We start from the raw sequence: 13,426 nt of genomic DNA, 5'->3' as shown, positions 1-13,426 counted from the left end.
GTAGTTTACGCATCATTTTCTTTTTTTGGATAAAGACTGTAGAAGGGCAATGCAGGGCTCAAAACTGGCGGTTGGTGAGGCGTTGTAAAAATATTTAAACCGAGTGTTTGTCTTGTATCAATTTCTTATTCAACCGCCGTTTCCCAATTTTTATTGACTTCACATAAACTAAGCACTTTGAAGAGCAGGCCTGAGATCAAAAGCCTCAGTTCTCATAATTAAGCTTTCACATATACCATGGCGACGAAAACATTGAGCAAGCTGTCTTTGACAAGCTATAGCCTATACAATGCCGCTTCTGATTCCATTGCAAATTGGTCGCGCGGGTTCATTCTGACGGCCCTTAAGCGGATTACCATTGGTGAAATCGTCATAAAGGATATTCCTGCAAATGAAACATTGCAGTTTGGTAAGCCAGGAAAACTATCAACAACTCTTACTGTCAATAGCAGTGCAATGTGGTGGAGGGTGCTTAGTCGTGGTTCTCTTGTATGTTATTCAATTATCTGCTTTGCTCATGATCCATCTCTTACCGCTTGATAGGGATTTTCTGAAGCATACATGCTGGGCGAAGTGGACTGTGATGATATGACTAGTTTTCTTGAAGTAAGCTGCTCATAGATGCCACCGCAGAAGAAGATACCTAACCCTTGTGCCTAGATCATGGTGTACAATCGAAATGACACCGCCGACATGAAAACTTTGCTATCATATTTGACTTCGTCTATGGTAGGATGGGCTAGAGCGTCAAATAAGCCGCTAACGTCGCTGTCAAATGTACAAGCGCATTATGATCTTTCGAACGACATGTTCGCCGCCTTTCTATCGCCGGATATGACCTACTCATGTCCAAAGTGGTTACCCGCAGATAATGCGGAGAGTAAGACCGACAATCTGGAGAAGGCACAAATAAGAAAGTTACAAGAAATCATCCAACAAGCCAGAATCAAAAGGGAAGACCATGTCCTTGAAATAGGCACCGGGTGGGGGAGTTTTGCCATTGAGGCAGTACGGTCCACTGGATGCCGCGTAACAACCCTGACGCTGTCAATTGAACAGAAACAAGAAGCAGAAACAAGAATAGCTGCCGCCGGATTCGAAAAGAACATTACGGTCCTTTTGAAAGACTACCGTGAATTGCCGAAGCAAGGTCTGCTGTTCGACAAGGTCGTCTCCATTGAGATGCTGGAACATGTGGGGAAAGCACATCTTGCTGGCTACTTTGGCACGGTAAATGAGCTGCTGAAGAAAGAGGGAGGCATTGCCGTATTCCAGTCTAGTACGATGCCAGAGACGGTTAGTGAATCAATAATCCTTGCCATGGAACAAGGGAATAACATGCTCTCCAGCGGTACACATCTTATGATAAGGGCAACGAGTGAGTGAATCCCCCGCGCGAAAAGCGGTTATGATCAGCAGCTGATGCGAACTAACCCCCATCATAGTTTCATTCGACAATATGTAAGAACATAGTGTTTGTTCCCCTAGTGGATTAACGGTGCTCCAGCTGACATGCAACTTCAATTCTACCATCTGCAGATATTTCCCGGCGCACATCTCCCCACGGCGACACAAATGGTGGAAGCGGCGCACCAAGGATCGGGTGGATCTCTGATACCGGACCGCTTAATTAACCTGGGTGGGCATTATAGCCGATGCCTTCGGGGTTGGCGTGAAAACTTCGCCGACAACTTCGAATCCCACATCATGCCGGCCCTGATGGAGCGCAACGGAGGTATAACTAAATCAGATATCGAGATATTCAGGAAAAAGTGGATGGTAAGCGCTCTATAACGCAGATACGTTGCATCTTTACGAGCCTCATGCACCGTATGAGTAGCTGAGCTCGCTTACACATCGACTAACTTTTGCTACCTGCATCTAGTTTTACTTTTACTTTTGCGAGGCTGGGTTCAAGACCAAAACACTGGGAGTTACCATGATTACTTTTGTGAGAGAGGGTTCGGTAGACACGTTGGAAGGGCTCGTGCAGTAGACATCCGTTAGAATATTGTAGCATTCTGAGTAAGCAATGAATCCATCTTTCTGGCAACGAGATCCTTCTATAAACTACCACAACTAGTGGCGATCCAGATCCACCAGTATCTCTTCGTGGTGAAAGCTTGTCCAGTCTAAATTATGATGTATGCACGTCGAATCCTCTCACTTAGCCTGATTCCTCTTTCGTTCTCTCTTAGTGAGAGAATTGTCCCTTGCTATAGGCTGGAAACAAGGCGCAATTAAGCCTAGCGTACGGATCAGATCCTTTTTAAGAAGTCGGTGTTCAAATGCAGCATCCTCGGTGCCGACGGACACCAACTTTTTTCTAACCAGCATCCTTCTTGCTATAATTAACATTAGCTCTACATGAGCAAGAGAATGCGAGAAAGAGCTAGGAAGAGAAAGGGATAACTCATCTGTGATGGACAGATCAGCCCAGTCAAAAGCCGTAGGACCCTGCATTTGGAGGAGCTTAGACCGAAACAAGGCATTGCGGCTAATGTATGACAGCAAACAGGTCGGCATTTAAAGCAAGGAGCGATAACTAGGTGTGGTTTTATTGGTCATAAATACGGTGCGTGGAATATGCGTCGCTGTACGATGTACAGCTGCTACCGGATTTCTTGTAAGTCGTAAACACAAACACCAAGGTCTTCATCCAGATTATAATGTCCGAAGAGACTGCAGCCAACTCTGCAGAAGAAGCACTCGCTCTTGGAATTGCATCGTATATCACAAACGAAGACATATATCTTGGGAGCTTAGACATAGTATCAGGCATGTAAGAACATATTCTAGTTTACTACGCCATATGTGGGCTTCTACTCCAGTTTGTAACCAAGCCCTCGGCGACCAATTGTGGTTGTGTTTGCATGCTTACATGTGGCATGGGTATGCCAAAGACTTGGCTTTGCAGTCATGTGCTCCTATAGGAGCCACATATAGAGTGAAGGCGACATATTGCCGAATGCAACAAGGAACAGCAAATTTGACGCAATCACGGTTCAGCTTCAGATAGATGTGAGAGGGCGCGGACGCTTGCTCTGGTGGTAGAGCAAGCCGAGTGGTGGAAAAAGAAGGCTACCAAATCTTTGCACACAGCATACTAAAGTGGGTTTTCGGGACACTAAGAAGCACTAATTCTAGTACTTTTCCTGATTTATTACTATTTTATAAGCGTCTTACAGTGAACATGGCGTGATGTTGAATAACGGGAGACAAATCTCTCCGCAAGTGACAGTGGAGGTACGCCATATTATTATTATTATTATTCGGCAATGTCTATGATCCCATTACCTTTTTTTCTTATACTACTTGGCAATGGTCAGAGTTGGTCAAGTGAATATTATTAGTGATTCGATTCTACTACCTGTTATTCGTGCGAAGCAGAGCCTATGCATACCAAGACAAGACAACCCCAAAGAAGTGAGGTAACGAGGAATCTCAGAATCGCCTTTTCTTTTTATGGCCCATTCGTAAATAACCTTGTGGTATCATAAAGATGAGATATTTAAAGATTATCTTCACCTATCTTCAGTATGCTATTAGATATTAACTGCATTGTGTCATTTTTTAAATTAGGCTTTTGTATAGTCAACGCTTTATCACCGTGAAATAAATCACATCTCAAATCTGCAAAGGACATTTTACCATCAAGCAATTAATATCTAAAACAACATGTGCTCGATAGCGTAACAGTTTCTGTTAGTCGGTATGTATAGAGAAGCCGTCATGTCAAAAATTGTTCGTAAAGTGAACGAACTGTCAAATACATGATTTGTTTTAGGTGGCGTGTACGAAATCAATGATGGCTTGCCGTCTCGTATCACACTCACAGGGTTGATGATTCGTCAACATACATGCACCCGCCTGCGGCTCTCAAGAAAACTAGGTACTTAGGGGCGCAAATGAATGCGTATATTCAGAGGGGTAATATACACAGTCAGGCAAACGTATTTTTATCTTTGGGTATATTGCCTAGATTCATGTGCTGAGCATTTGAAGTGTCTCAATTTACTTGGTAGTTTGCCCAAGATAGCGTGTAACCGTCCTATGGATTGCCAACTTTTCTACCAAATTTTAAATATTTTATGAAAAGCGAGTCCTAAACGTGGAAGAATATTCTGCCATTGCACATTTTTGATGCCGCTGTTGTAAACATACTTGTAAGAGAATCACCCAACAGGATAAGTCTATTCTTATAGTATAATTTGCTAATGGGCCACTACAAGCGGTATTTGTAACCGTTTCTTGGCCTTTTGCGTAAGCGAGGACATTAATGAAAGTGCGATGTCACAATGGCGTTTCATTATATGAGGAGCTTCTATAAATTAATAAAGGCACGTCGTATAATTTTATAATACGAAGACTTGAATGAGAACATCTTCCTAGTAGTTGTTCTGTAGATGGCGCCGCTTCACCTCGCTTAATGCCCTTTTTGTCATTGCCCACCGTCAGCTGCGAGGACCTCAAAACTTTGACAAAGTGCTCCAGAAAGGACACGAGCCTGCCACTTCCACTCTTCCTAGTATGGCTCCAAATTAGCGTCTAGATAGGGTTTCCACTACTTCGTCGTTTAAAGATCTCGGCGGGATGGCGTTCGGCACATTAGTTAGCCACGATGGCGCAGGTACGAGACTAGCATCCAGGAAGTGGTCTATTGAGCCTCAACAGCTAGATATCATTTAAAGTATCCATAACCTAAGCCGTGACTGCCCCCTTTGGACGCCTATCAGGTCAGTACATTACCAATACAAACCGGTAATGCATCCCTTTCGGTGGCGCTTGGTCACGAAACTATGTATCCCAAGCAAGGCAGTTAACTTAAAATCATGGACTTTACTTCCCCTTCAAGAGCATGCTGGAGCAAAATCCCTTTGGCTGGTCGAGGCAAGGATGACTTCACCTCGAATTTCAGACTATTACATACGGAATTTAGCGTTCAGATTCCATCAATGATGCATGTAGTGGATGCCCGTGGCTTCAATGTCAACGTCTATGCTACCGCTATAAAAGTTTCGCCATCTCTTATAAAATCAGCCCGTTTCGCCGCGACCCCACGCCATGGGAAGCCCGCTATTTCAGCGATTTCTCAGTGAGTCAACGGAATGATGGCTAACAGCGAATTATCAAGCACCAGTCCTTCAGCAAAGGCGGTAGCGAATGTGGAAACCACAGGAGAGTCCCCAACCATTATCGCAGAGACAGATCTCGTGACGGCTTTGCAGCAGCTTCTTCAAGACCACGAACTAGATCAAAACTTTCCTCAAGATATCTTGAACCGAATCCGAGACTTTCTCGACAGGCAAAAACGCCATGACCTAGTGACGGACCTTGAATTGGCGCGAACTCTCTTCGACGACTACCACGAGCAGAGAAACTTGGCATTAAACCATTCGGCATATCCAGAAGTACGCGCCGTTGTCGATCCCACCGATGATCCCACATTACCGGTGGCAACTTTTCGAGTCTTCTTGTTAGGCACAGTGTTCACCGTCGCCGGTACTGCAATCCAGCAGTTCTTCTCGTTCCGCATGCCAGCCATCAATATCACGACATACGTCGTTCAGCTGCTGTCCATGCCCCTCGGCTTAGGCATGGCCAAATGGCTACCTTGTCGACAGCTGGCTATTAAGGAATGGACTTTTTCTTTAAACCCTGGCCGTTTTAATGAGAAGGAACACCTGCTCATTGCCGTCATGGCCAATGTCGCCTTTGCTGGATACATGCATGGAGCATACATTGCAAGCCCCATTCAAGTTCTTTCACTGGATCTCTTTTACGGAGAAAAAATGCTCTCTAACAGTGCTACATGGCAAATCACAACGTTTATTGCCACACAGATGCTTGGCTACGGCTGCGCTGGCATCAGCAGGAGATTCCTCGTTTCTCCCCCTTCGATGATCTGGCCACGACCTCTCGCCAACATTGCCCTTACAAAGGCGCTACATAAAGACGATGCTATTAAGGATGCGCAGAATTCGGTTAATGGCTGGAACATCTCGCGCTATCGATTTTTCCTCTTCTGTTTTTGGGCCATGTTTGTGTGGTACTGGATCCCAAACTACATTTTCCAGCCTTTTACTCTCTTCAACTGGCCCACATGGTTTTCGCCCAGTAATGTTAAACTTGCGCTCATCATGGGCAGTACTTGTGGACTCGGACTCAATCCTCTGCCGACACTAGATTGGAATGTTTCAACTTATTTTGGCGATCCCATTGTAACGCCTCTCTTCACACTCGTCAATTATGCCTCTGGTATGGCTTTTATGGGATTCATCATAGCCCCGATTGTATACTTTAAAAATGCGTGGCACTCTGGCTATCTCCCCATCAACACAAACAAGGTCTATGACGACTCGGCAAGCTTATACGATATACGTCGAATACTCAACGCCAACATGACACTCAATGAAGAAAAGTACCTCGCCTATAGCGTCCCCTGGCTATCATCAAACCAAATCCTTAAGCTCGGCGCTTTTATCATGATTTACGTGGCTGTCCCTGTGCAAATGCTTCTGTGGCACCGTAAGCAAATTACACAGAGCCTGAGATCAATATGGGACCGTAAGACGCGAGAAGAAGACTTCAACGATGTGCACAACCGCCTAATGCGAGAATACGACAAATGCCCCGATTGGTGGTATCTGATTGTTCTAGCCATATCTTTTGGACTGGCTTGTCTATCTGTCACAATTTGGCCGACGGGTATGCCTGTTTGGGGCGTTCTTCTGGCTGTATTGTTCACAATCTTTCTTCAGATTCCCATCGGCATGCTCACAGCAATCACCAATATTGAGCTGCCCACGAGCATCCTATCACTCTTGATCGGAGGCTATGCTTTGGAGGGGAAAGCCCTTCCCAACATGATTTTTACGCTTTATAGCTATATGTCTACCTCGCAAGCTATGAATTTCGTGGCCGATCTTAAGATGGCGCACTATGCTAAAATACCACCAAGAATAGTCTTCACAGCGCAAATTTACGCCACTCTCATTGCTGCGTTAGTTGCCTTTGCGGTTAATCGCTGGGTTCTCGCCAATGTGGAAGATCTATGTACTGAGTTCCAAAAAGAGCGGTTTTTCTGCCCTCATACGCACACGTACTTTATGTCATCCATTCTCTGGGGGCTTGTCGGCCCTCGCAGACTCTTTGGACCAGGGGGTCCCTACCGTGCCATCATATACTGCGTTCCACTTGGCATTCTCCTCCCAGTTGGGGTGTACCTTGCGGCGAAACGCTGGCCTGGATCGTCCTGGCGAAGCGTGAATGTACCCATCTTACTGGCCGGTCCATTGGGGTGGGCGCCTTACAACTGGAGCTACATGCAGGGCACACTGTCACTCGCTTTGTTTTTCAATTTCTTCATCAAGAGGTGGTATAGAGCTTGGTGGGAGAGATATGCATATGTATTGACGAGCTCGTTCACGTCAGCGATTGGGATTTCGGGCCTGGTGATTTTCTTTGCATTGCAGAAGTGGAACATCAGATTGGACTGGATAGGAAATAGAATAGCATGGCAGGGGGTCGATAGAGGAGGATATAGAGATGCCGATGGACATGTTGTTGGGTGTACGAATTTGGTGCTGCAGCCAGGAGACCATTTTGCATAGATATGGAATTGATATATGCATTCGGCAGCTTACATTGCGTCAATATCCAGAATGTCTCTTGATACAAAATTCAGAGGGTAATGGAGGGCAAGGATTCATTATACGTGTAATAGTCAGTATGAATAGCTTAGTAAAAAGTTTTAAATTAAATGTTATTTCTACGGAGAGAATAACATGGGTATCATATCATAGTAATATAAATTGCACGCGCTCCAAATCTAAAATACCCTCTCAGTATATCCACAACGCCAGTATAATCCAAAACTCCACTATAAATCTTTCGTCCACAGAGTTACCTTGTGGCCTCAGCGATGCAACAAAAGTGATTGAAACTCAGTATGTGCTATCCAGAGTCGTACAGATAGTCCCAAATCAAAACGTCCTGACACTCCAGAAGTATTAGACGGTACAAGTCGAACAAAAGACGGAGAATTAATCCCAAGGAATTAGAGAGTAAATTAAAATGATTAAACGGTTAAAATGAAAGTTGGAGAGAAAGTTAAAGATGATGAGAAAGAGCTGGCTGAAAGCTACCAACATGAGCTGGTCTAGCAGCACGGCGGTCTGGCAGACCTCGACATGGCAATCTGAGACTATCCATGTTGCGCGGCAGTATTTTGAAGCGAAGAAGCTGATATATGTAGAATTATTGAATTCGTCAGACATTTTATTGACTGTAAATTTGCTGGTGAAGTAGACGAACCTAGCAGAATTGTATGGAGATGGCGAGAGTTGATGTTGAGTATGATGGAGGATTTTGCGTCACTATAAGCGATGTAGAGTAATAAAGAGATTATGTGAAAGCGAGATTTATTGCAGCAAAGCATGGATATATGTATACATTGATGGTGATAGATTTGACTTTGTGTTTACGCGTACATTTTACTCGCCACAAGTTAAGGTATTTATTTACCTAGGTACTTTCGTAAACACCTACTTAGTAGATACAGGGCGAAAACATGTAGATATTCAGCGCGATATTAGCCGTGGCTGAAGTGCTACATAACGAAAGCAGTGTGTTAGATAGCAATTCCCTAAGATTCGTCATATGCGTTGGGCATGCGATGCAATGCAGAAACCCATTCGCCAATATGGGCGCTTACCACGGTGTGGGCTCGTTCTATTGAAACAAAGGAGGATTGTAGCTGAAAGACTTGGCCGCCGTCTATAGCCTCGCTACCGATGATGCAGAAGTCTGAGCGTTTGAGAGGACCGCTATTGATTCTATATTTAACAGAAAGAGAGGCCTGAACGATGAACAAACGATCATCAACTCCTACAGGATCGCACCGCCACTACTAGTGGAGACGATCAATAAACAGCTACAAGGGGCTCGCTTATCACTGGTTCTTTGACTCTTTGTTCTCCAATTCTATCTATGGTTGTTGGGAGTTGCAATAGGGGTACGGGGTAAGTGAAACGCGAAACAGTTGCCAAACTTACTTGCTCTTCTCATCCAAGTTAAGGCAAGCCAAGGCTATGAAACCTCAAAGCTAGCTCCGGCATGCTGGGACAGGAGACAGGGGGGTAGGAAAACGTATCCCGAACAGATTTGAAACAGCCATTAATGGATTTGTGGATCAAGCCGCGATCTGGAAATAGCCAGGGCGGCATATTCCGCGACGACGGAAACGGTCAAGACACAGCCAGATTCACGGGCATGTTGGATCTGGGGCTGAGACATCAAGTTAATTGTATTGCGGTTGCATTGTTTGATTGTCTTTCTGGCTTTCATGGAATGTTCTCTTCACTTAAAGTCGGCCATTATTCGCTTTTTGTCTTACCCTTCAATTTAATCCGGCATCACCAAAGCAATGGGCACTTTAATGCTGCTGTGGCTAGGCAGCGTGGTTAGCACGTTTTCACTTAAACTCGCATTCCTAACCACTAGTACAAAAAAAAGAAAGACGGGAATAAGCCATTTTCACAAAAGAATTTTTCAATATTGAGAACATGACAAGAAAAACTTTTCTGTGCGGTAGGCTTTCTTTCAAAAGGAGGGCCAAGTGACTCAGTGGAAAGCGTCCGAATGGCTCGCGCTTCGGCAAAAGACACAGCTTTGCGACGACGGGTCAGATGAGAGGCCCCAAGGCGCACAAATATGGCCACCAGGGCTGAATACCCTTTGAACCAGAAAGAAAAAAAAGAGGGTTGCCGAGACAGCAGAAGAAAAAAAAAGACAAGACGGCCGACCGAGCAACTAGTGGTTGTGTGTCTCAGTTTAGGTATGGCATGCAATATAAAATCACCAGAAGACAGGACAAGGGAGGAGGGGCGTGTGAAAAGGATAGCGACGGCCGGATATGGAAATGGGTCGCAGCCTACACGCCCCCCTTTTTGTCGTTGCTCTTGCATGAGGAACGGAGACAATAGGATTGGATGCTTGCTTTGTCTGTAGCGAATTAGTTGCTGGTGCGTGACGGAGCGAGCGAATCAACTGTAGAAGCTCAAGATGTGAGAGTGAGGAGTGGATGAGAAGACGAGTGTAGAAGAATAGTACGAACTAGGGGGGAAGAGAAAGAAGGGAAAAGACAAGAGGAAAAAAAAGAATTTCAATGCACAGTAGACGTGATATGGAGATTTTCGTTATAATTTTCGTTTCGCGTGTTCCGCTCAGCTCCCATCATTCATCGCCTGTCGCTGCAGAGAGGCCATGCAGGGAGGCCGCCCTTGCTGAGCATTCCAAAAATGGAAGAAGGCTTCAACAAAAAAAAAAAAAAAGCGTGATGGGGATTGGGGGCCGTTTTGTGCAGAGCGCCACAGCTGGAGGAAGAGCGAATAGACAGGTCGGTTGAGTGCTGACGATGGGTCCGATGTCCATACAGGCAGTCGCTTATGCCAGACGGCGAAGAGTGCCTGTGCTTACGGAGTGCGAATCGAATAGGTAACAGAGCAAATGTGTCCCGTAGCATGGTAGAAAATAGACTGTGTGTGCGAGCTCTGCTCCGTCCGTATCGCGAGCTTACGACGATGTGTGTTTTGCTTCATCCCGGGTAGGGGGGTGCAGTTGCCAGAAGCAGACAGCGGCGCGACAGACAGGCAACATTTTTGTTGAGCTGACAGGCACCGGAATGTGATGCTGCTCTTCAAGGGAAGCTTCGTAATACCCAACACGTTGCAATAGAGCATAGAACCCTTGGCGGCGCCGTCGCCCATCTTGATAGTCGTTTCCTGATGTAAATCGCAGGTTTGAGCTGGTGGTGATAGCCACAAGCCAATGGAAACCCCGGTCCAGCCCGCACCCTCTCGCCACTGTCAAGAGCAGTTCTGTTCTATCTCTGTCCTACACGAGCGCTGCTAGTTAGCTGGCCTTGGTCATGAGGACTAATGCACAAAAAATAGAGTCCCGGAAGCAGGTTGTGCGTCACCGCGGTGAGACTCGTGAGTGAAGAGGGTCCTGATAGCGCTTGTCGACTAATGATTTCGCTTGGATAAGAGGTTAAGCACTCGTATTGACTGGTACGGAATAGGCAGACGCGCTTGAGCTTGGCAGAGGCGAGTGTGTCATTCGTCATTGCTCGCGATGGTTGTGGGTGGAGGGTTGGATGGTGGATGTGGATGTGGATGTGAATGGGTCCCATGACGCTTTTCGTTCTCAGTTTAGCTCGACAGATTGATAATCGATAGAGTGCGAGAGTGTGCTAGCATTGAAGTTGACTGATGCCAGTTTGGCGATTGCGTCTGGGCTTGCGCGTGTAGGACTTTGGGCGGACTCTGGCGATATCGTCATGATGGCAAATTTCTTTGATGCGAGTATAGCGCGAGCCGAAGCCGAGATGAGGCTCTTCGGGCAACTGTCTGCACGTCAGTGAGGCTGTGGCCGGACGGTTGAACATGCCGCGATCGGGTGTCGCCATAGGTGCATCATCTACGGCGAACCGGTGGCCTCTTTCGCGTGGGCATGACGAGCATCGAGTGAGGCAGTGAAGACGAGCCAAGGTGAGGATGGCGATGGCCTCGCCAGAACCGACAGCCGGCAACCCCCAGCGGGAGGACGCTGGGGCTGTGGCGGACTGGAATAGCGATAGCGATAGGGCCTAGCTCTAGCTTCCCTGTGGCCTAGGGACCCGTTAGCGAGGGAGCCCACAAAAACTGGGCGACGACCCTGGAGACGGGCCCCGGCCAGGCAGCACAGCCCAGGCGGCTGAAAATGAAAGACGAGCGAAGGAGTCTCTGCGTAGGGTTCAATACAGTGACGAGTAGGTATTGCATGGCCGTGGCCTATGACGGCGATGGGCGATGGTGCTGAGGGGATGGATTGCTACTAGGTACCTACCTAGTATGTATTTATTACAGGTACCTGTACTAGCAGTTATCTACTTCTACATGCCAATGCGGCGCCTTTCGCCCTGCAGAATAGGTACCCGGCAGGAACCTCAGCTGCTGCTTGCATCCAATTTCAAAGAGATGCCTCAGGAACAGCGCTCCCATGTTAGTGCTTTGGCAGTGGCTTTGGCGGGTTGCGCTAACATGCAGCGCCCAGGCGCGGACCGCAGCCACTGCCTCGCGGCGTCTCCCGCCACTGGAGCTGCCAGATTCTGACTGGTGCCTGTCGTAGGACTTGGGAATGCTGTGGCCTCTGCTCACCCACAATTTCTGGAGATGGCATCAGTCAATCGCGGTGCTCCGCTTCAATCGTGCCGATCATGGATCATGGATCATGGGCCGTGGGCCAATCCAGTCCGGTCCAGGCAGACTGTGCGGCAGAACTGGTGCTACGGCAAGCAGCATGGCAACCACCAGCCGTGGCTCTCGAGTCCTAGGACAGGTGAGGATGAAGGGCACACAGGCAGTAGCATCTGCTAAATGCTCCATCCATTGCTGGAAGCTAAGACGACTTTGGACTACGGCTGCATGCTGATGTCTACAGTATGACTCCAGTGCTAATGCTGCGGGCTGCCGATGCCAATTGCTAATACGGCGACTGATGCTCGTGCTAATGCTGCTGCTAATGCCGCTGCTACTGTACGAAATGGCAGCAAGACAGAAGACTAATGCCAGGCAGAAAGAATCGAGAAAGCGAGACCACTGGATGAGTCAATCCACCTGCCCTGCCAGGGCCCGCGATCTAAGAGATGTGCGTCAGGCAGTGTGTTCTGCATCCTCGGCCTGGACCGCCGTCTTTCGTTGGTCAGTTGTCGAGGCCTGCGATGATTTGCTGCTGCGGTGGCTTTGGCGCTGGGAGCCAGGAACCGCCGTTGGCATTTTCTTGAAGAGCCAATTGATGCTCCATCGCCAGCTTCATCAGCCGCCCAGATCCATCACCCCAAACCACTGGGTCGTTTTACCACTGCTGGCCGTCTTCATGGGCCAACAATACCAATTACAATGTTTTGAATAAGCGCAGACTCTAGAAGTCGTGGCTGGGATTGGGTATTGGGTATTGGGAGGCCTTTTGTGCTGCTATTTTCAGTACGGCGTCTTTTTGCAGGAGCTGCACAAGCCTGTTTCGAAATTCTGCAGCCTGCAGCTGAGAAAAACAGATGCGGCGGCTACAAGCGAAAGAGCCTCTTCTGGCTCCCTCTTTGATGTGTGTCTGTCAAATGACGGCAGCCTGTAATACAATGCGCCTTTGCTAGTACATCGCTTTCTCACAAACAATCCAATCTTTTCCTCTCTCGCAAATCGTCATTCCTTCTCAATGGCCCATCCCTCTTCTGGCTGGCCGCCCAGGAACTGGCTGATCAGAAAATCACCGGCCGTGGCTGACGGGGCTCAGCTGTGCCGCTATTGGACTGGCTCTTGGTGTTTGCTGCTGCGCAATTCTCCACAACACGGGCGTGGAGACGAACCAGAGGGAGTCATCGGAGAAG

At 47.4% G+C, this 13,426-nt stretch overlaps 3 protein-coding genes across 3 annotated transcripts; all 3 read left to right on the top strand.

The window, feature by feature from the left end:
* Positions 1–237: 237 nt before the first annotated feature.
* On the top strand, positions 238–1,996 carry TrAFT101_004486 (uncharacterized protein; the record flags this gene model as incomplete). The annotated part of the gene is made up of 7 exons (XM_024909217.1): positions 238–489; positions 544–606; positions 661–1,296; positions 1,350–1,378; positions 1,446–1,461; positions 1,540–1,779; positions 1,886–1,996. 7 exons carry the CDS (start codon positions 238–240, stop codon positions 1,994–1,996), a joined length of 1,347 nt encoding a protein of 448 aa, XP_024765712.1.
* Positions 1,997–5,108: 3,112 nt separating this feature from the next.
* On the top strand, positions 5,109–7,613 carry TrAFT101_004485 (uncharacterized protein; the record flags this gene model as incomplete). The annotated part of the gene is made up of 1 exon (XM_024909218.2): positions 5,109–7,613. One exon carries the CDS (start codon positions 5,109–5,111, stop codon positions 7,611–7,613), a length of 2,505 nt encoding a protein of 834 aa, XP_024765713.2.
* A 1,567-nt stretch (positions 7,614–9,180) lies between these two features.
* TrAFT101_004484 (uncharacterized protein) lies at positions 9,181–10,501 on the top strand (the record flags this gene model as incomplete). The annotated part of the gene is made up of 2 exons (XM_066127186.1): positions 9,181–9,300; positions 10,439–10,501. 2 exons carry the CDS (start codon positions 9,181–9,183, stop codon positions 10,499–10,501), a joined length of 183 nt encoding a protein of 60 aa, XP_065983295.1.
* Positions 10,502–13,426: the final 2,925 nt, after the last annotated feature.

The sequence above is a fragment of the Trichoderma asperellum genome, chromosome 2, assembly GCF_020647865.1.
Source record: "Trichoderma asperellum chromosome 2, complete sequence".
Lineage (NCBI taxonomy): Eukaryota > Fungi > Ascomycota > Sordariomycetes > Hypocreales > Hypocreaceae > Trichoderma > Trichoderma asperellum.
This window is presented reverse-complemented; position numbering and strand designations above follow the sequence as displayed.